Source organism: Falco biarmicus, chromosome 2 (genome assembly GCF_023638135.1).
Source record: "Falco biarmicus isolate bFalBia1 chromosome 2, bFalBia1.pri, whole genome shotgun sequence".
NCBI classification, from domain to species: domain Eukaryota; kingdom Metazoa; phylum Chordata; class Aves; order Falconiformes; family Falconidae; genus Falco; species Falco biarmicus.
This window is the reverse complement of record NC_079289.1, coordinates 71067155-71090983: the sequence shown is the minus strand read 5'-3', so window position 1 is coordinate 71090983 and position 23829 is coordinate 71067155. Positions and strand designations below refer to the sequence as shown.

The window sequence follows — 23829 nt, the reverse complement described above, 5'->3', positions numbered from 1 at the left end:
TCTCATCCATTAAGGATCATTTTTTTCCCCTTTTGTAATGCAAATAGGAACTTTCTCTGCAAATAGGAACAAATAGAGACCCTGTTAATCTGTATTGCCAGGAAAACACTGACTATAATGATACTTGGTATCTTCATAGGAACTGGCAACGGCATTTTGAATGCCCACAAAAGGATAATTAGCTCAATTTTGTGTGTACTCACAGCTGAGAAACTGACAGAGAATTAAAACTGTATTATTTCTACACAAAGAATCATGCTAAAAAAGGTAGATCCTCACAGTCCCAGAATTCTCAATTGCTTTCCTCTTCTCTTCTAGTCAGAAAACACCAAGAAGACACTGCTTAGTATTGAAAAACTTTACAACCCAGTTCCTGTTGTGGATGTCAAAGTTAACACAGCTTCTAGGGGAGAATGAACAAACTCATGGAACAGAAATCCATTACAGATTACAGACACACAGAGCCCACATTCAGCAATACAAGTCTCCTGAGCTGGATGCTGGGAGAGTTTTAGAGGAAAGTCTGTTGCAGATACTTGCAGTTTGCCCACTTTTATTTTCTTTTTCCTGAAGCATCTGCATACAGACCTGCTGGAGAAAGGATACTGGACTAGTCAGTCTTTTAGACTGCAGTGCTATGGCTGTTCTTAAGCCCTAGCCCTTTTATTCCTTTTTACAGAGAAATATACATTTTGTGTGATCTTAGCAATAAATTCTAATATTGCTACTTCTGTTCTTACTTACCAATTATTACTGTTTTGAGTCCCAAAAATACCTTTTTAGAAGAAGATAGTGGGACTTCTTAGAAAATAATTTTAAGTGTCACAATTCAGCTGCAGGGAAAAAAAAGCACTTTGCAAAAATAGATAGCCTTTCATAGAGGCTTAAACCAGTATCTTTTATTTCATGTTTGGATTGATTAGAAGTCCGTGTTCAATCAATGACTCAGACAATAAGGAGTATCTCACTAAGCTGCAGTAACTCAACTGCTTTTAGTGACTGTACAACTTGTTATCTTTGCTCTAAATAGAAGTAATTAAATATAAGCATCACAAAATAAAGTAGTAAAGAGTAATACAGATAACAAAGTGAACATGGATTAAAATACTCTAGGTATCCTTCCAAGTAGAAAGGAGAATTTTAAAAAGAAAAAAGATTATCAGAGTGCATTCTTTATCAGTCTTAGAAAACCCTACACAGAAGTCAGGCCCAAGAAATCAGGCCAATCAGACTTTTTCTGAAGTCTCAGAATGAGAACTATTTTGATTTTATTAACCTCTATAGGCATACTGAAATATAATGAACACCATGTGACATTCTATCTTGATATAACTGTGCTGGCTTATCATTGAGAACAAAAGCCAAGCAGGAGATGAAAATTGCTGTCCAAAAAAGCACTATTAACTATCTTTATTTCTTTTTTGTAAACTTTGTTTAGTGCCAGTCTCCTGCATTACTGACACTGCTATGCTTGGGCATCTGCTGACAAGAAATAAAAGGCTAGGAATGAGAGCTCAGCTTTGTTTTAAGTAAATGCCGAGGAGGGCAATGTAGAATAGTGCAGAGAGTTGAGTGAGCTCTAAACAAGCTAGATCAGGCACCAAAAGCAATACTGTCCTGCTAGCTCCCCTTAATCAGCACAGTCATACTTTCTAAGTGTATCATCTGTTAAGTGCTTTGCATGCCTGACCATCCCCTCCATACTCCTCAGCAGTGTGGAAAGCTGTGCTCCGCTGTCCCTGCATGTGCTCATGGTAATTTCTGCGTCTGTAACACTGAGAGTTTTACCAGCTGTCTGCCCTCTTGCTAAAGTAACAACAGAGCACTTAATGGCACCCTCTAAAACCCCAGGTTTTCAATCCAGGGTATGGCTTTTGGTGTCCAGAGACAAAAGCAAGTTGAAGAAATGTTTTAATATAGGTGAAAGAAAATAGCATGCTTAATGTGACCTGATCTGAATACCTTCCAATCTGATCCAGTGTCCCATAAAACTGATAAAAATTTCAAATCTTTACATTACTTTCTGGCCAGACTTTTATTAGTAAATGATCAGACAACCTCCCTGAAAAAAATGTATTCTGTAGAAGAAAAAAAAGGCAAAACTCTCAGCCTAAACTGCTGGAATCAAATTGGGTGGATTATTCAACTAGTGAAATTCTAAATATATTTTTATTTTGGTTGTTTGACTGTTTTTAAAAAACAATTTTCTGATTACTTTATATGTGCATTAAGAATTTCTGTAACTAGGTTTGTGTTATAACTAAATTTAACAACTTCTAAATAAATTCAGGTTTACCTTACAAAAAAGTTGTATCAGTAACATGTGTAGATGACTCAGGAAGATCAAAATAATTTTGTGGAAACAGCATTATAACGCACTTGTATTTCACTTTAACAAATACAGTTTATGTATAAGTTTATGTATATCTGCAATGGGATCAGAAAACAATACACAAAGGACTCCGTCAGGCAACTCTTAGGAAAGCACCTGTCCAATATTATACAGCAGTCACAAACATATTCCACTTTAATCCACACAAACACAAGTCAAAAATTAACTCTTCTTTCCATTAATATAATTCCTTATTGTAAAATTCATATACTCATTCCTGACTTTCCTCAGCCCTGTTCAGATAATACAAGAGGCCTTATTTTTCAGCTAGCTTTATATTGATGCAGAGGGACGGTTACAGATGGGGCTTTTGAGGTAACACCTTCAATGCATGCGGCATAGTTTTTACTTGATTTTCACAAAGACAGGTTCATTCCCATCTGGATGCCATGAGTGTGTTTGCTATCTGCAGCAAACCAGTAGCCACTGCCATTACTATCCAAGGGTGTTACACGGTCTGAAATCCACACGAGAAGAGAATAAATAGGCAAGAAATAGAGAGCAGGTTGCAAAGCAGAAACGTCAGCAGATGATTGTGCCTCCTTGGCTTATGCAGAAAAATATTTTATTTCCCCAGGGGCAGCAATGTCACCATATCCTAGAGAAAACTCACTGACACTGAGGTTTCTGCTCCATGCCTCTTCAGCTCTCTAAAGGCCAATTAATTCCCATGCTTTCAAGGTATCTAGAATATTAAGCTCTGGGAAGGATACGTACATCAGCACCTACTCTGTACCTTTTTCTGTATCTGTCTTTTGCCTTGACTTAACTGGGTTCTGAAAACCCTAGAAGACCATTTTCACCTAAAATGTATGTAAATAATCCAGAATTTTCATTTAGTAGTAACTGTTTTAATGTTCAGATCAGTTACACAGGAATTGCTGAAGCCCTTCTGAGTGCTGACTGCGAGACAGACTTCAAGGGCAGGATTTTGCTCCAGATGGCTGTGACCTAAATTAGGGTGCCTAATAAAATCTGGGTTTCTAAGTTCCCACTATAGTCAATTGCCATCTTAAGGTTTGATTCAGTTGCCTTAATACAGGAGTCTAGTACCATTTGGAACATCTCAAAATATTTTATCTGACATCTCCAGAGCACATAGGTCTCACCGCATATCCACTAGCCCCAGCTAAATGCTTCAGATATCCTATGGTATCTCAGATAAAATCATTCACATTGGAACAGACCTTTAAGATCACCAGGTCCAACCATTAACCCAGCACTGCCAAGGCCACCACTAAACCATGTCCCTAAGCACCACATCTACATGTCTTTTAAATACCTCCAGGGATGGTGACTCAGCCACCTTCCTGGGCAGCCTGTTCCAACGCTTGACCACCCTCTCAGTGGAGAAAATTTTCCTAATATCTGACCTAAACCTCCCCTGGCACAACTTGAGGCTGTTTCCTCTTGTCCTGTCACTTGTTACCTGGGAGAAGAGACCGACCCCCACCTGCCCACAGCCTCCTCTCAGGCAGCTGTAGGGAGCGATAAGGTCCCCCTGAGCCTCCTTTGCTCCAGGCTAAACAACCCCAGTTCCCTCAGCTGCTCCTTGCAGGACATGTGCTCCAGACCCTTCACCAGCTCCGCTGCCCTTCTCTGGACACGCTCCAGCACCTCCATGTCTGTTTTGCAGTGAGGGGCCCAACACTGAATCCAGTGTTTGAGACGTGGCCTCAGCAGTGCCCAGTGCAGGGGGACTATCACTTTAAATAGCTTTAGATACCCATTTTAGACAACTAAATACCTCTAATAATCAACATATTCAACCTCAGGGTAAGCTGAACAGTTCCCTATTGCCACCATCAGTACTGACAACATCTCCACTGATGACAGCAGGAACTTAAGACACCTATTTACATAAAGACACTGAAATCCAGATGTCTACAAGGCACAGCTGAGCCCTACTTCCAACTTTCAGATAGCCAAGCTGTGTCTATAGGCTAGTGTGCTGCTTGAGCTGTTTCTATACAGAGGCTGGATTTTAAAAATTGAGAGTTGTTTGTTATTTTTTGGTCTGCTGATTTTTGTTTTAACACAATGGACCAACTTTATAGCATACTACACTGTAAGAATACAGGCACATGAATCACCTACTCCAGCATAATTGAGGATGACAGTTTAAAGCAACTTCCTGTTAACTGTTGCAGTGAATGCTTTTTCTTGGTAATACCTCATACCGCAGCAGAAAAGCACTTAGGCGCATCCTTAGGATTAAGCATAAATTTAACACCCACTGACTTTAATGAGAACTAAGTAATGTGCTTAGTTGCTCTGTTGAACTATAGCCAACAGGAGTTGGAAGAAGATAAAGGCAAAGGAGAAATGTTGCTACTCTAGAAAATCTGGAGTCTTTCCAATGTCTATAGTTGTACATTTTGCTACAAGACAAAGAAGGGCTAAAATTCTGGATGGAATCTATCTTTTGGTTCAGACATATTATAAAATAATTCTGAATTAAAAGAAAGTATCCAGATTCTTTGAGTGGTATTACAACGGCATTGTATATACTTACTAGCAATCACTTCAGCAATCCCAAATCCTTAAATATAAGATCTCTTTTACAGAGTAAGATTGTATCTTTTTACCCATCTATGAACTCCTGTAATTAATGCTGATAACAGCAAACTTTCTTTTAAATAAACGCCTCTTCAAGACCATCATCATTGCAATAAATTCGTATTTCAGTCCCTCTGTCATAAGCAAGTCATGGCCTCTGAAACTGCAAATGACTGCAGTGATTTAATCCTACATTTAAACCCTTATAACCACACTCTCACATCCATGCCAGTAATTCCTTTCTTATTGCAAATCACTGATATCCTTTACAAAAAGGACATTAAAAAAAAAACACAACAGAAAGTAGGAGGCTCATTTTGATCTGTTTTCCCTGTTTCTGAGACAACACTAAATGGGGGCAAAGGGTACTTGCAAATCTCCCTAAGGAGACCATGGGGTAGTATAACTAAGTCAAGCGAGCCATGCTGTCCAGAATAAAAGCAGCTCTATTTTCACTAGTGTGGGTACACCTTCAAAGCAGAAAGGAAAAGAACTGACCAGTTCAAACAGGACAGGGATTACATCCATACTAGATGCTAGGGGCATCCAATCCAAAATTATCATGACATGGGCGGTCCTATCATCCCAGCAGGATTCTGAGTGCTCTAGGCAGGATACACTCCTGAACAGCAAGAGGCAGCCTGACAAGGTCGACATAGCAGAGGGGGTTGGCCATCACAAGCCAAGTCTGCACAGGTGTTGTGGATCATCAGACACTTCCCTGCAGGCCCAGCAGGGCTTCCCCAGACTAGGCAAATGACTAGTACTATGTAAGCTCACTGGCACATTTAAACAGCCGCTTTAAAATTATCTAAACAGAGAAAGGTCAATGTAACAGAACTATTATAGTTCTACATATATACAGTGAGAGACTCTGAAAATCCAGTACAAAAATGTTGATATTCTTTACACTCTGCAAATGCTCCCTATCACAGGAACTAGGTGATTTGCAGGGGCTACTTAAAAAACAAAAAAGCAAAACAAAAAACCACACAAAAAACAACAACAACAAACAAACCAACAAAACAGAACCAAAAAACTTCCTGAGGCTTTTCACTGCATGGCACTGGGAGGTTCCCTTTTTCTCCAACTCCCACAGACTGTGGGAAGCCCAGGCCCTGCTATTTGCCTGGTGACTTGAGAAAGAAATTTCTCCTTAATGAGTTGGTGTAATTCCCACTGATGTGAAAAAGGGCTTTTATTCCTGAGGTAAGACAGATCCTGGTTGCAAAACTGCAAGCCATGACAATCTTCCTGTTGCTGTCTCTTCTGTGCTTCCATATACATTAAGTCAGTTAAGTGCACTGGGTCAACAATATCAAGGTGTAACCCTCCCATAATGCAGAGCTAGAGGAGTGCCACAAATTATGCAGCAATCTGCCCTCTTGACTGTGATGAAAGGAATATATTACCTGATACAGCCATTTTCAATCCTTTCAATATCTTCATCAGTAGCTCTGACAGACAGGCTGTGCATACCAGGGTAGGAGTGCTGGGTGTTGATTTTTGCCATTTTGCTTTACATATCAACATCTAAATGACAGCTGAAACGGAGAAAAAAACATACTGTGAAGGCTGCAAAAGAAACGTGCTCATTACTTAAAAAGAGCGATTCATTAAAACAACGAAATGACAAAAAGCAATTTCAACCATTTGAAAAATAACCAGTGATATTGATGTGATACCTGTTTCTTGATTTATTTGCACGAGTCAGACAAAAGTGCTAGTAAAAGTGTAACAAAGAAAACTCATTATGACCAAAGAAAAGGATTACATGACACTATGTTCTTTTTAGTCTCTGACTTTCTGAATACCTACACCATCACACCTATTATCCACAGTGAAATTGCATTTAAAATCTCATTAAAAGAAGGTCACAGTTAGAAAATCAACCAAAAAAATGCTAGGTAATACATGTGTGAGGACAACCCATTCCACTTCAAGTTGATCCTCTTCTGCTAATTTTATCTATTTTATGATTAAATTTTTTTATTCCAAAAATGCATATTAACCAGATAATTAATGAAGTGTATCCCTCAGTTTGATATATGTCATTATATTATGTTACATGTATATGCATAACGCCAATATATGCATTAATTCTGTATTATGTAAACTCTGCACTACACATACACTAGGGTTTTTTCCATTTCCATATGTTATTTTTATTATGCTTCAAGACAAGCTCTGTGAAGATAATCAGCAGCCCAGTTCCTACAAGATTTAGGAAATTGACCTAAATTCCTTTCCTTTGGAAGATTTGGCTTTCAATGCCTTACCAAATTCGTAACACATCTGCCACCTGCAAAACAGGTTTTAAGACTCAAGGCAAGTGTCTTGAAAATTCAGGGACTGAAAGACTTTTAGTGAAAGCTTTACATTTTGGAAAAAAAAAATTAAGTTTTGAAACTCCATTCAGGAAGCTTTTTTGTTTGAGATACGACTAGAATGAAATTCTCTTGGGATCATTCAACTACCTCAGACTATCTACTGTCCCTTTTTCACCTATAATCCTTTCTCTCACTGACCATACAACATTCAGCTTTAGCAGCAAATGAAATACAGATCTCATAGAAGCTTTCTGCCCTGAAGTATTCCTCAAACAAAGTTCACAATCCATGATGAAGTCTGTCATGCATCCAGTTTCTTAAAAACCAGACACCTGATTTACCCTCCACTCAACTCCCAGATAACTAAAGTAAATTACATACAAGTTTTAAAATTATTTCATATATTTCAGAATATAATACAGAATAATTTTTTTTTTTTTTAAATAGCCCTTGGGTATCATATAACACCTGAAAATCTGATTAGTGTTTCCCATTACTCATTTTGCCTCAGTGTAGGTCATTGGTGTATAACTGTCTCACCTTAAACTGAGCCCTGTACATACTGGTTAACTTGAGTTTTATTGGGAAAAAATGGCTGTTTCTATTACACATTGATGAAAAAAAACCCAGAGATTTTTCAACCAGCTCTCAGATTTGAATGTTCACTCAGAAGAATTAATTCCTTAAGTGCAGATAACCTACGTTAAAAACATAACTACATATAAAAATGTTAACTGAGCAGTCTCACAAAATTAATCAAGTTTGTCTGTTCAAAAAACATCTGTCGAATTATTTATGTATATGTTAATGTATATCCATTATAAATACCAAGGAATATTTCTTTTTAAGTGATTCAGCCTTTGAGAGATAAGCATTGTTACCAATAAATTAACCAGTCAAATGAGCAGGCTCCAAAATAAGTATGATGCCAAAAATATCTCATCTCTAGGAAAATTTTTCATATATCATTTTTTAGTTATAATTAGTGCTTCTACTACATATTTTGTAACACATAATTAGATGACATGCAATAGTGCTTTGGTAATTAGAACATTTATTTTGCTGTAACAGTGAGTATTAAGGTAACTCCCATTTCTCATACATTAATTTGAACATAATTAATTCAGGGTAAGAAGAAAATGTGTTTTTCCTTCCGTTGATAATGATTTCTTCAAAGTTCAGCTTACCAAAATCTGCAAAAGTAGCCTACAATTTACACTCTGTCTCACTGCCCTGGCTCCAAGATCTGAAGTTAGAACAAGAGGCTACAAGGCAGTAGCCAGGTTGTCACAGCCACTTCATTTAAAAAAGGCAGCGTGCTTCCCGCTGGCGGGTTGTTATGCACGCACAGAAGGCAAGGCACAGCAGCAAATTGCTTCTTCCTACTGAGAGTTGCTCTTGCTGCCCATTTCATTTCCACTGCTTTGAGCTATACTAAGCCTCACAAAAAATAACATTTAAGAGTAAAGTGGCATGAGCTGCTCGGATTTTTCTGCTCTGTATAGACCCTGCTCTCCTTTAAAGCCCAGCAAATAATTTTATTGGGTTTATTTTAATTGTTATAAAACTCTCTATCACATTGCAGGAGGGAAGGAGGAGTTGTCACTCTTCCATCGAACAGTGTCATGTATTCCTTGTGTACCCCCATTCAACTTCCACTTTATTCTAGTTCCTGGTTCTAAAAGTTTGATGGTGGGAAAAGAAGAACAATTCATAAGATAAGTGACAGAGCATTAACTTTCTTGTAAGGATGTATTTCCAGCACAAAGTTAGCACTGAGTTAAGAGCTCGACCAGTTATGCCACCTAACACAACGGTAACCCCGTCATCAGTTCTGGTGATTCACAGTCAGATCGATGTCCATCTGCAGCAGTTCTTAAACAAGGGTCACCTGCTTCATAATCTCCAACAAAATAAATAACTCTGTTAAAGCAATAAAAGTATAAGATAAGAAAACCCCTCTGAAGTCTAGGGATGATGTAGCTAATTTGCTACCAAACATGCATTATCTCACTGAAAAGACGCATGGCTTCTGAACCTGGGGAGTACTTAGCAGTGCTTTTCTACATTTCAAATCCTGGAGGTGTGACACATGGATTTCCAAACCTGTTATTTCTGCATCAGTTCCTGAAAGTTTTGTTAAAAACCATTAAGTACAATATTACTTTAAATTTCAAACTGAAATGGCTTCTCCAGATGTTACTAATCTCCTGAAATTAGATATTGCTAGTCTGGAATTAGACACTAATAGATACTGGAATTAGATATTCTAAATCTCCTGGAACAGCTTGAGTATGCCAGTGGAGCACTGAATACAGGAAACAGTTGGATACCTTATTTAGAATTCCAAAAGCTGTGCCACTAAAGAAACAAAACAAGTCATAGGATATGAAACCAAACACTATTTTGGATTGAAAACTAACTTCTTTTAAAAGACAGAAAGCAAGAACGGGATTAAACAGTCACCTTTACCACCACAAAAGTTTAAGAACACTATTCCTCGAGGTTCCATAGGAAAACCTCTACTTAATGATGCTGACAAAAAGAAGGAGCGGTGAGACGAGATCTCAGGATGGCAAAAAGCACTATGGGCAGGAGAAACAAGAGGAGTGCAAGGAACTTCAGGGTGACCCACACCATTTAGATCAATTTCCCAATTTGACAGCAAGTGATGTGCAATATAGGCAAGTGGATATCAATGAATACAGGTGAAAAGCACGTAAACTACTGCCTTACAGGCTTCCAAATTAACCATATGATCTCAAGAAGAGAACCTGAACATTAAATATGTACAGGTCAGTGAAACGCCCGTTTCAGTGCACAGCAGGCTTGCTGACACAACAGCTAACGATGTATACATGGAAAGTATTAATGACAGAAAGAATACTAAAACTGCTTCGTAAAACAACAGGGAGGACTTAGCTGAAATACTATTAGCCCTGCTCTTAAACAGAAAGATAATGTAGAATAAAAGCATGGCAAGAATGATTAAGGACATAGAAAAGAGAGAGAAAGAGAAATGGGGCTTGCTCACCCTAGAAAGGCAGAGAATAAGAAGCTATAAAATAAAAATATGTAGGCAGAATTGGAGATAATTTGGGAGTCCTTACAAAGATTTCAGCTGTAAAATGCAAATTCAATATACAATGTGGTCTGAGCTCTTATTCTGCACTAGACTGGAGAGAAGGAGGAAGGGAAAATTTCACAGAAATACAACCCTACTATTAAGCAGTAAAATTCATTAATATATTTTTGGAGGGAGGTAGGGAGAGCGGATGAAGGTTCATTATTAAATTGTGCCATGCATGCCCATCTGTGGTAGAGACAAAACACAGGACTAGTAGAAATAAAATTATGCAGTACTTTGGGTACAGCACAGGTGGTGAGACCTCCTGAAGCAACATGGTTTGGCCTTGCACGAAGCACATAACATTCTGACAAATTACTGGCCATCTTGATAAAGGAGAAATATTTCTTTCTGGGCTGCCAAGATTCCTAATGATACATGATTTTAACAGTCTAGGGAGAAGATCAGCATTTCAAAACTAGATCCAAAACCTGGCAAGCGACTGACTAGGGAGCAGCTTAAAATGAGCATGGAGCTACCAGGAGTGAGCCAGCACAAAAATGCTGTAGAGGCGCAAGATTCCACAAACACCTTTTTCAGGACTGCAAAGAGACAGCTCCAGCTAGCTGGGATCTACAGTCCTAAAACTGCCACTAAAAGCTGGTGCTTACAAGATGGTTTTAAGACTGGAGTAGAGCTCAGCTTTGTATTTGAAAACATAGTTGTTACAGTAGTGTGGTGAGTTGGCCTTGGCTGGCTGGCAGACACCCACCCAGCTGCTCTCTCAGCAGTCCTGTCACAAAAAGTAAACCAAGAAAGCTTATGGGTCAAGATAAGGACAGGGACATCACTTACCAATCATCATCAGAGGCAAAACCAACCGAAACTGGGGAAAACTAATTTAATTTATTGCTCATTAAAATAGTGATGGTGTGAAACAAAGACAAAACTCCCTCCCCCCCTCTTTTTTTCCTCAGATGCAACTTCAATCCTACAGTCTCAACTCCCCCACCCTGCTGGGCAGCGCAGGGGGGAGGGAATGGGGGTTGCAATCAGTCCATCGCATCTCCTCTCTGCCACTCCTTCCTCCTCACACCCTTCCCCTGCTCCAGGGTGGGTCCTTCCCATGGGCTGCAGTCCTTCATGAACTGCTCCAATGTGGGTCCGCTCCACAGGCTGCAGTCCTTCAGGACAAACCTACTCCAGCATGGGTCCTGCATGGGCCACAGTTCCTGTCAGGAGAACCTCTTCCTGCATGGGTTCCTCTCCACTGGCTGCTGTTTCCTTCAGGAGATAGCTACATGCTCCGCCACTGGGCCCTCCATAGTGGATATTTGCTCCAGCATGGCTGTCTTCCTGGGCTGCTGGGGAATCTCTGCTCTGCGCCTGGAACACCACCTCCCGTCCTTCTCTGACCTTGGTGGCTGCAGAGCTGCTTCTCACACTCCCTCCCCCCCCCCCCCCCCCCCACATGCTGCCTGTGTGGTATTTTACCCTTTCTTAAATGCATTCCCCGTGAGGCACCAGCATGGTGGCTGCGGGGCTCAGCTGTGCCCTGTGCCGCTGTGTCCAGCGCACGCAGCCCCGGCCACCCCTCACAGAGCCCTGCAGCCCCCTGCCAGCCCCTGGGCACCCATGATGCAAGTAGATATCTGCCTTTCATAAAATCTCTGTTATCTTTGAGGTACACTCTCTGCTCTGAATATGTAAAGCTAGTAATGACACCCCAGGGTGAAACCTGATTACCTAAAGGCTGGTGAGTCCGATAAATCCATGTTAGGTACTTAAAACTGGTATTTAGCTCACAAGCGATTTAACAAGAGAGACATGGACAACCACGTAGTCCTCGGAGCCTGAATCTAGTCACCCAGTTTTAGGCAATCAAATTGGAGAACTGAACCCCGAAAGTTTCCTTGTAATTTTTAGTTTTCCAGAATTAAGTGACTTATCTTTAAGCACACCAAGTCAAACTATGGAAAATAAAAACTGCCTCAGGCTGAAGAATTTTCCAGTGTCCACAAAGTAAAACGTAACTGCAACAATCCTAGCTCTTGAAAGGTTGACATCTTTACCAATGACTTAAGCAGAATTTTAACATGCTTTCTCACTTAGTATTTCTTTCCATGCTACCACTTGTACTAACCTGAAGAAGGAATAATAATTCCATACTCAATTATATTGCTTTTCAGTACATAAATCACTGACTGAAATTGGAGCTAAATGAGAAAGACATACTATCCTACCAAAAATATAACAAATTATACATTAGTGATAGCTCTCCCTAGTCCAAACACAAATAGTTCATGTACTCTTTCATCATCTTCCATTTGAATTCAATAGCAACTGATGGTTTGTGTCAAAATATTTTATATGTGTTGTTTGTCTGGTATGAAAGACCTGTGTAATCAAGACAGCCAGTTGTTTGGCAGCAAACACAGGTTCAAGTAACACGAAAACTTCAGATTCACATAAGCATTTGCTAATCTTGAAAGTAGGTTCTACTTATCTCTTTATAACATTAAAGGCTTAGAACTAGAGGTACAAAGGCTGCAGTATCTAAATTTTAGGAGCCGTACTATCCAGTGGATTTCCTACAGGAGGCACACAGAAAATCAGGTACCCAGGAATAAGGCACTGAGAAGGAAGCTACATATGCTAGCCAATACAAAATGACTGAAGCTAAAATGGGAGACTGGAAATAACTGAGCATCTAAGTGCAGGCCAAAAGGACTACAGACAGAAAATATGGCAGAATTAAAAAAAACAGCTTTTCAAGGTGAAATATGTATCACTGTCACAAAGTAAAAGGTGACTTTACATATGATTTTATTATGGATCTTATATATTTGTGTAGTCGGTAAGATACTGTTGCTTTTGAGGCTTTCAACAACAGTTTACTTACTGCTATGGAAGCAGTGATAAGCTGCACAGGATCACTTACATCATTTTAGTTAAGTCACGTTCCAAATCCTCACACAGCCTCTCAGGTTCAACCCTGGTAAGTCTTTGGGATTTACTTTGGGATTTGACCTCCACCTACATGATCCTTGTTACATCACTTGGTAATAGTTGTAGCTCAGCTGTACATTATGTATGTTGTGCATGTCATGTGTGACAGTCTGCAGTTCCAACATATCAACCAGTACAGGCAACAAATGGACTTCAAAGACTGGACACTGGATCTTTAAGCAACTATGTGATTTGAAGACAAGGTGCAACTTTTTTCTTCAATGATCTGGAGGTTTGTAAATAAACCTGCAGATTTAACTCTGGCACACTCTCGTGGAAAGCTTTGTATGAAGGCTACTGGACCAAACCCAAGGGGCTGCAAAAATAATGAGCAGGCTGCATCACTTTACCCTCATGAATCATTACGCGTAACAGTTTGTATCAACAATTCTTAAATCCTATTACCTCTTTTTGAAGTACACTTTTCAAATTTTATTACCCTCTACTACATCATATTGCATTTTCCATAGTCTGTGGGCACTGGTATCTCCTGAAAATACGCATAATTTATACGCATAGCCTAGTAACCTCAGTACGAAAGATCTGTCAAACAAATATGCCACCTCTCACAAGTACCCCAGGATGTGCATATACTACACATAACACTGCATATTCATATACGTATAATTTATAGGTTTAGAATTAGATGCGTATGTTATCCTTAATCCATTTGATGGTTGAGTCCCTGGCACCTTGTAGTAGCAAAATAATCTTTTAAATAAATGGAATTATTTGGACTGAATTTCCCTTCTGTATGTATGAATTATTAGTAATACAGTTCAATTTTCTAAGATTTACTGAATTTTTCTGTGGGCCATTTTCTACGGATGTATTGTTTTTCAGACTGGAAACTATTCAGGAGAAACTAGCTGTGTATATTGAACATAACATTGTAAATATAACAGAGTAAATTACAAATTACAGCTGACTGGACAACCAAGCCACATCGTGCTGTTTCTGTTGCTAGTATAGGTTAACGTGAATGCATATCCATGGTTCTATGCAGCAAATTGGCTCTGTGCAAGGCTTCTGTAATCACTGCCTAAAATTTATCAGTTCTGCCAACATCTCTGTCAGTGTATTCATATGCCACGGTAACTCTTAAAAGTGAACGTAACAAGGGCATGAATACAGCTACAGCACAGCAGGTTCACATTTCTGAACGAGTATTCTGTAAAATATATGTTTACATGTGTGCATGTGCATACATGTGAGGGTTACCCATTGAAATTCCCTCCCTGCTCACTTTATGCAAACTATCAGAGCCATCCCGTTTAAATGGCTAGGGAAGGAAAACACGAGAGGTAATTTGTGTCACGTTTCACATGCAGTAGCAAGGCATTCGACCGAAGAGGATTTAAGAGATGCTAATGAAAAGAGATGGCAACATCGGAGAAGGCTGCAGGATAACGTGCTGAACTGAAATGACAGTTGGGTGCAAATTGGATGACAAAGGCTGGGAAGCGCAGAGGTATACAGAAGGCAAAGCTGAGAGATGCTGACATGAAAGGATGGTGTATAATTTTTTCAAGCTGATGTGTTCTTCCCTCAAGTCATTCATTGCTTGTTTACCATGACTACCCTCACTGATCAGACATCCTGACAGTCCCATTATCATCTGCACCGTGTATTTTTCTAATCAGATGGTTTTAGCATGCGTACTTGAAGAAAACAAGATAGAAAACATCAGAGAAAAAAAAAAAAAAACACCCAGTGCTGACTGAAGGCGAAGTTATGCCATTTCAAAGACTGTAACACCTGAAACTACAATTTACTCAGTTGTAGCAATGCAATTACAGATTTTAAATACAAGAGTCCTAGTACTATTGGCTTTAAAAGTAACAACTCTGAATTTGGAAAACAAAATATAGCAAAAAGCGTCCACTACTAACCAGTAGCAATATTCACATTTAAACATCCTTTCACCAGAGATTTAAAGTTAACATTCATGTCATTTTTCCTGGTCTTCTTTTGGCTATTTCCTCTTAGCAAGTGGACCGTGCATTAGAGAAAGACACCGGTTATAGTCATTGTATCTTGTGCATTCTTACACACACTATGGCCAGATTTATGCTATACAAGTTTTGGAAAAGATGTCATATCGCTCAAAATAAGGTCAATTTAGTGGGAGCACCAGGAATCCCAGGAAAATTATTTCCTTGCACTGAGCTTGTAGCATTTACTAGCATTTTCTTTACATAGTTTTTGACAACCTCACGCTTACACCACAGGCATCGGACAGCAGAGAAGTCAGAGACACATGGACCAAACTAGTGACACTGAGCCTCTGCCAGCAGGAGTGTAGGAATTCCCCCCAGCCCCAACTCCATACGGATTTGTGTCCTGAATCCAATTTAGTTGCGGATACGCGGATCTCTGTGTCAATTAACAAAATTAACACTTTTTAAAACGGGAGAGAGAGAGCGCTTCTAAGTTGCGTTTCCATTTCAAGGTTTTGAGTTAAGGTTTACATTGCAGTCAGATGCAGGACATGATCCATCCCACCACCCCCAGGGGATAACAGGAGCGGGGGCTTGCTGCCGCCGCCGCTTTCAGACTCACCTTCCCACGCTCTCCCCCGCAGCATCCGAACACAGAAGCCCTGCCCGCCGCCGCCGGCGCTTCGGGGCCGGTATCCCGCAGCACGGCGGGCAGCGCCGCCCTGCCCCGGCGCGGTGTCGGCCCGGACCCCGCTGCCGGCCCGCGGCGCCGGGCAGCCCCGGCAGCGCAGCCCTCCCCGGCGGGGCGGCCCGGCCCGGCCCGGCGGGGGCGGCGGGGCAGGGCCCGCCGCGGCCGCCCCTCGGCGAGGCGCGGGCGGATTAGCGCCGAAGCCCGCACGCCTAAGCCCGGCTCACCGGGAAAAGCCGCTCGAAGGGCTTTGCGATCCTGTTAAGTGCTCGGAGCGGATCAAGACGTCAAAGCAGCCCGGCGGCGCCCCGGCACGTTTCTTGCCACGCCGAGGAAAGTTGGGAGCCCGCCGCGGGCGGGGCGGGCCGGGCCGCTGGCGGAGCGGGGACCCGCGGCCCCGGGCGGCGACGCGGTCGCTCCCACGGAAAGCGACGTGACCCTGCGAGGCGGCTCCCCTCGACTCCGCGGCGCCCCCCGGCAGCGACACCGCCCCGGCCCCCCGAGGCGCTCACCACCGGCGGGGCGGAGCCGGGGCCGGGGCGCAGCCCGCCTCAGCTGCGGTCCCCCTCGGCCGGGCAGGGTCCTGTCGCCGACGCCATCCTGCTCCCGGCCGCGCTCCCCGCTCCCGCCGGTGCCTCCCGCCGCTCCGCGGTCCGTGCCGCGGGGAGAGGCCAGGAGGCTCGGGGAGGCTCCGCGGCCCCCCCGGACAGCCGGCCGCCGCTCCGGCGGAGCGCTGTGGGCCGGCAGAGCGAGCCGGCTCCCCGCCGCCCGCCCCTGCCTCCGCGGCCCCGCACACGCCGCCGCCTGCGCCTCCATCTGCCGCCAGCGGCGGACGCCGAGGGGCCGGGCCCGGTGGGCTGCCCGCCGCGCCAGCCCCCGCAGCCCCCGCCTGCCGCGCAAGGCCGAGCCGGCGGAGCGGGGCTGGCCGGGCGCGGAGCGGGGCCTCGTCGGGAAGGCGTGCGGGGACCTGCCGCTGCCCGCGGGAAGCGTCCCCCGGGCAGCCGCCCGGCAGCGGGGCTGGTCTCTGCCCGCCGCCCCTGCGCGGTCCGCCCGCCGGAGGGGTTCGCTGAGCCGGTGCCGGCCCACAGCCGGGCACCCCAACTGCTGCGGGCACCCACCCCTGCTCCTCGGTGTTCCGCTGAGGAGGTTTCTTCTTCAACACTTCGGCCCTCTCTCCCTGGCCTGCCGGAGGGAGCTTACCTTCCCGGGACTCAGACCGCTTCCCGCAGCCTGCTGTGCTGAAGCTCCCCGAAGGCTTCCGCGCCCTCCCGAACTTCCCCAGTTGAGTTCTGCTTTTCGCAGTGATGGGAAAAGCTGGAAACAAAGACCGCTCCATAAAATGATTCTTCAGGTGGAAAAAGAGTCAGCACAAGCCATGTCATTCCCAACTGAGAGGCTGTTGCACTTTGCTGCACAGCGTCGATTCAGCCAGGGTGAACACATGACGCTGGAAACTCGCATGTAAGCCCTGGGTTTACCGAGAGGCAGAGTTACTCACCGTTTTCCCCTCCCTAAGAATTATTTTACATAAGAAAGATGAACACATCACACAGCAAGCACCAAAGAGAAGGAAAGGCCATGTTTAAAAACTCTTAAAACCCCATCAAAAACTTGAGGTCTCTTTCTCATGTAGCTATCACATCAGTCTTCAGAGTAACAGGCTTTTTTGGGGGATTGGGACAGAAAAGCCTGGAAAGATGGGAAGCATTTGAAAGGCATGTGTTTGCTCTTCAGTTCCACCAAGCACCAGGTTGCTATGGTCCCTCAAAAAGCTCAAGCAGCAGTTAAACTTTCCAGGTGCTATACATAGATACACACACTTTGCAGGTCATGGCTTCCTACTCCTACAAGGTCTGGTCATACACCTAGCCCCCGTGTTCAGGTTGCCACGTCAGGGAAGAAACCTGGGAAGGAAATCCAGGAAAAAGCTGTGGAGATTTCCAGAAGGTTCCATATCTCGACAATATGGAGATCAGGCGGAATCAACAAAAATGGATGTCCACATCTAGAACGCATCACTTTGTAAAGTCTGTCATTGTATTCAGTGGTACTGGGGTAAGAAAATTTAGAGAAAATACTATGTTAAAGTTATAATACATCTTCACAGTACTTCAATTTACTTCCCTTAATCAAAGGATTCTCTTCAAATCATTACATCACGGAGGTAACTCTCTGAGAGAAAAAATGTTTAATGAAGGAAAGCAACGTTAACTAAATTTATCTAAGCATTTATCATAACATGCATGTTTGTTTAAATACTATTTTTTTGTTCAAGGAAATAATGCATTATCAATATAACTATCTTTCTTTTAAATACAGGATTATTAGAATGTACCCTCAGAATTGATGATGATCTGATGATACAGAACTGGGAGGAGCAGCTGACACACCAGAAGGCTGCGCTGCCATTCAGCGAGACCTGGACAGGCTGGAGAGTTGGGCACAGAGGAACCCGATGAAGTTCAACAAAGGCAAGTGTGAGGTCCTGCCCCTGGGGAGGGACAGCCTCATGCACCCAGCACAGGCTGGGGCTGACCTGCTGGAAGGCAGCTCTGCAGAGAAGAACCTGGGAATCCTGGAGGACACCAAGATGCCCATGAGCCAGCAGTGTGCCCTGGTGGCCAAGATGGCCAGTGGGATCCTGGGGGGCATTAGGAGGACCATGGCCAGCAGGTTGAGGGAGGTGATCCTCCCCCTCTGCTCTGCCCTGGTGGGGCTGCACCTGGAGTGCTGTGTCTGGTGCTGGGCTCCCCAGTGCAAGAGGGACAGGGAACTACTGGAGATTTTCCAGCAGAGTGCTACAAAGGTGATGAGGGGACTGGAGCATCTCCCTTATGAGGGAAGGCTGAGAGCGCTGGGCCTCTTTAGCCTGGGGAAGAGAAGACTGAGAGGGGATCTTACCAGTGTCTACAAGTATCTTAAGGGCGAGTGTCAAGATGGGGCCAGGCTCTTTTCAGTGGTGCCCAGCGACAGGACAAGGGGCAACAGGCACAAACTGCAACACAGGAAGTTCCTTCCAAATGTGAGGAAAAGCATCTTTTCCTTGAGGGTGCCAGGGCACTGGAGCAGGCTGCTCAGAGATGTTGCAGAGTCTCCTTCTCTGGAGACATTCAAAACCCACCTGGATGCAATTCTGTGCAATCTGCTCCAGGTGACCCTGCTTTAGCAGGAGATTGGACTAGATGATCTTCAGAGGTCCTTTTCAACTCTGACCTTTCTGTGATTTCTCAATTTTTAGATTAATCTGACTTGCATACGTTTTAGAACAGGTAGTTGATTTCTCAGTGTATAAATGTACAGCCTGCACTGGTTGTTTTCCTTTCTCTCTCCTGGGCTCTTCCTAGAACCATCATTCTCTGTAGAAATACTAAACCTACATTTACAGTTCTGTAAAGGGGTAGAAGCCTTAATTAAAAACTAAAATTCCAACACCAATATTCTTTTGTACTTTATTTTATGTTAAAATAGACATAAAAAAGACATAAGCAACATTAAATTTTCCTGTTGCATTAGAACAAACAGCCCTTTCTATGCTAAAAGCTTTTGTATAGCAAATACATTAAAAAAATTCTGGGAAAATATAATTTCTAGTAGTACCAGGAAAAACAGTATCCACTCATCAAATTCATGTGAAGCCCTTTGGGCCTCTTGAAAAAGTTGTATTCCCTGAGAAATACTGCATGTTTCTCCCTTCAGAAAAAGCACTACCTGGAACAACAGAGCTATTAGTGGTACCAAATCACAACTGCTGGTTCCCCAAGCAAGTAACCGTGCTTTAACCAGCTCCTGCTTCCAGCTACATGTTCCTCTTTGTAAAAATAACCGGAGGTCCTCCAGTCACAGATTCCATGTCAACTGTTCCCATTGACTGTAAGCACAGAAGAGAGACTTAGTTAAGCTGCCAACAGCTCACTGAATTTTTATCAGCAAGTGACCATCTGCTACCACATGCACCTGATTGACTGGGGAGTAGGGTACAACTTCACAGAGCAGTAAATAGAGCTGAGAGAGTCCGGCTACTCTCCCACTGAAGTGACAGTTTGGGAGGAGAAGCTCCTCAGAGCAATTATGGATGCTAGCGCAGGATAGCTGGGACAGGGGTCTCCTTACCACCTCCCAGCAAAATATGCTATAAAACCATTTGATGTCCAAATAGCAAGGCATGCCTCACTAAAGCAGAACAAAAACAACAGAGGAGAACATGGAGCAAAACAGGGGTGAAGCTGCTGGAGAAAGTAGGGAATGGTGAGGAAGACAAGGGGAAGAAAATCCCCTCGAGGAGGAAGGTAGGGTTAATTGGGAGTTCATGAAGAGAAGGACAAAGTGGTAGGATGCAAGCATCATTCAGGCATTGAAAAATGCCCTAAAAGGGCAACAGAAGGTTTAAACTTGCTGCAGTTTTAAGAAGGCTTATTACACATGTTCCCATTACATGTCAAGTCAAACAAAAGAGCCCCTCTCCACCATACATACAAAGTGTGTGCTGCAGGCATACACAAGGTGAGAGGGGACCAGAATGGCTCCAGCACTCTCTATGCTCTGGCATGGTGTGGCCATCATATAGTAGGGAGCTGCTGAACCAATCACCCCTCCTTCTGGTCCTCTTGCATTGTTTGCTTTCTGAGGCACAGGTGCTGCTGAGGGCTTTGTACAACTCCTAAGCACCACAGTATTTAGCTAACCCACTAAAGATGCTGGAACAGGCATTTAGTTGGTGAAAATTTACCCAAATGAAAACTTGGTTTGCTAATATAGTGCTTTTATAAATATCAGTGTTCCAAACATTGGTATCGGGGCTATACCTCTTCAAAGGCAGCCTTAGTGATGTGGCTAGTAATTATATTTGAAATTATGTCCAAAATGAAATGTAACTAGTTGCAAAGCTCACAGATTTAATTCTGCTAAATAATCCCCAAAAGAGATTGAACAAACCCATTTAAAATGTAGAGCTACACAGACAAAACAGAGAAATGTTGACACAGAACCACTAACGCTCTAAACACATTTGGCTAATAGCATGAAGTACACACAGCAAACTGACAAAAAGGTTTAATTGCTGTTTACTGTCATCAGTCATTGTCATAGCAGTAAGCATTAAGAGACGGAAAACCATCCTGAGTCCTGTAGTTAAATTGGCAACATTTTCCAGTTCTCATATTTACTCCTATGTGTTAATTATGTTCTTATTTGAACCTATTTACTAGTAGGTTTCAACTGGCAGAGTTTGGCCAGTTGCCTAGGTATTGAAGATGACAGGAAAAAAGAAATACCTTTTCACTTTCCCATTTTCTGAATTGTTAGATATAAGTGAAAACATACTTATTCAGGGAAAAAATATTCCTTCTTTCCGATATTTTCCTAATTTTCATGAAATTTTCTTTCCAAGTTTAGCTCTTGCTTCAATTGCACAATCATTAAACCAGTCCTCTGAGAGCCATCAACAAGTAGGTCCAACATGTTGACAGCTGCAGGGTATCATCCATCAAAACAGTTATGTTCAGCAAAGCACTACTGATGATTTAGCTCAGTGACTTACAATTATTGATCTCTGATAGACACCTCTTGAAAACACAATCATGAATTACCATGTCTTATTTGAACAAAGTATTTTGCAGTTTTATATGCAAATTAATATCAATTTTGTTCCACTCTGTCCATAATTAAGCAAAGCATCAGTGATAGTTTGCAGCTGGAGATTATAATCAATAAGAAAGGGAAAATCTGGAGCTCCAGCACCTGGGGGGGGGGGGGCGCAGAGCGGGGCGGGGAGGAGAAAGAAAGAAAGAAAAAGCAACCCTTTATGTTACGGTCTTTCATACTTTGGTCCTCAGCTACCTGGTTATTAAACGTAATCTTCTCTCTCAGCTTCCTTTCGCATTTTATTTTCATTTTTATTCTTTTCTAGCAAGTAAAACTTCTCAGCTGTCAGTTCACTCACCAAATTCTTCCTCGGGCTCAGCTCCGCTCCCGATTTCTCTGCCTCTCCCTCCCCCCGCGGGCCGGCGGACGGGGCTGGGGCTGGGGGGTCCCTCCGGCGGCCCCTGCCGCTCCTGCCCCCCGGGGGAGGCTCCCCACACTCTGCCCTGCTCCAGCCCGGGGTCCCTCCCCCGGGAGCGGCTCCTCCGCGACCTTCCCCCGCGGGGGCCCTTCCCCCGGGCTGCAGCTCTTCACGCACCGCCCCGGCCGGGCCCCCCCGCGGTGCCGCCCTTCAGGCCCAGCCGGCTCCAGCCCGGGCCCCCCGCGGGGTCACAGGCCCCGAACCCGCCCCGGCCCGGGCTCCCCCCCGCGGGGCCACAGGCCCTGCCAGGAGCCGCTCCGGCCGGGCTGCCCGCGGGTCGCAGCCTCCCTCGGGCACCCCCTGCCCCGGCCTGGGGTCCCCCGCGGGCTGCGGGGGGGGATCTGCTCCCCCGTTCGCCGCCATGGGCCGGGGGCACGGCCTGCCCCAGCGGGGGCTTCGCCAGGGGCTGCCGGGGCATCTCTGCTGGGCGCCTGGAGCCCCCCCTGCCCCTCCTGCCCGGCCGGGGGGCTGCAGGGTGCTGCGCTCACACCTCCTCGCCCCTCTCTCCTGGCTGCACTTGCTAGGTTTTGGGGATTTTCCCCCCCTTCTTAAATATGTTATCCTAGAGGTGCTACCACCGTCAATGATGGGCTCAGCCTTGGCCAGAGGCAGGTCTGTCTTGCGGCCAGCTGGCATCAGCTCTGTCTGACAAAGGGGAAGCTTCCGGCACCTTCTCACCAAAGCACCTCTGTAGCCCCCCCACTACCAGAACTGTGCCTCGCAAAACCCAATATATTCTATCCCTCGCCTCAGTGAATCATATATTTAAGAATATTCACTAAAGTACATATTCATCACGCAATTTACAATCTTCACAAACTTCACTTATATCAACAAAAAGAATTCCCCACACCAAAATAACATCACCACAACACCAGCAAAAGTGGACGATTTACAAACAATCCACCCCTCGCCCCTTCACTACAATTACAACCATCAAAATTCCCCACAACGATTATACTCTTTGCTCTCTAGCTCTATTCAGTCCATGTTTTGTCTGTTTCATCTCCCAGTTACTGTCCTTACCTTGAATTCCTGAGGAGCCATGGTGGGCACCAAAAAGGACCGTAGTGGGTCGGGTTGACCCTGGCTGGCCACCACATGCCCACCAAGCTGCTCTATCAATTCCCTCCTCAACCAGCTAGGAGGGGAGGAAATAAGATGGAAAGAACTCATGGGTCAAGATAAAGAGCATTTAATAAAGCAAAGGCCACGTGCAGAAGTAAAGGGGTAAAAAAAAAAAAAAAAGAAAAAAAGATTTATTCTCTGCTTCCCATCAGCAGGCAATGTCCAGCCATTTCCTGGGAAGCAGGGCTTCAGTACGCATAGTGGTGGCTCCAGAAGACAAACATCCTAATAACGAATGCTCTCCTTCTCGTCCTTTCTCTGAGCTTTTATATCTGAGCAGACCTCATGTGGTATGGACTATCCCTTTGGTCGGTTTGGGCCAGCTGTCCTGGCTATGACACCCCAAGCTCTTGCCCACCCCAGCCTGCTGTGAGGGGGGAATGCTGGAGGGACAGCCTGGGTGCTGTGCCAGCGCTGGTGTGTTATCAACGCCTTTCTAGCTACAAATACAAAGCACAGCACTGGCAGGGCTGCTGTGGGGAAAATTAACTCCGTATCAGCCAGACCCAGTACACAACCTCTGGTCAAAAGACCTTGCCAAGATGAAATGCTTTTATCCTCTCACCAATCAGCAAAGCAGGTGATGCAGGAATATTATGTACCAACCCGAGGGATATGGCAAAGAGTCCGCATTCCTTTGGCTTCCCCTGAAAACTTT

The 23829-nt window shown here is 44.0% G+C and overlaps 1 protein-coding gene across 3 annotated transcripts in view; it reads right to left on the bottom strand.

Annotated features, from left to right (window-relative positions):
* CNGA3 (cyclic nucleotide gated channel subunit alpha 3) overlaps positions 1–22023 on the bottom strand; it is a 42915-nt gene extending 20892 nt beyond the window's left edge. The window contains exons 1-2 of one of the 3 annotated variants that reach the window (XM_056327354.1): positions 21924–22023; positions 6364–6495 (exon numbers count right to left, since the gene is read on the bottom strand). In XM_056327354.1, coding sequence (XP_056183329.1) covers positions 6364–6464 — 101 coding nt within the window. In that variant the 5' untranslated portion in view covers positions 6465–6495; positions 21924–22023. Of the gene's footprint in view, positions 1–6363; positions 6496–15919; positions 16099–17185; positions 17424–21923 lie in introns of those variants that run through there. The other 2 variants (XM_056327353.1, XM_056327352.1) reach the window with 2 other exon arrangements.
* Positions 22024–23829: the final 1806 nt, after the last annotated feature.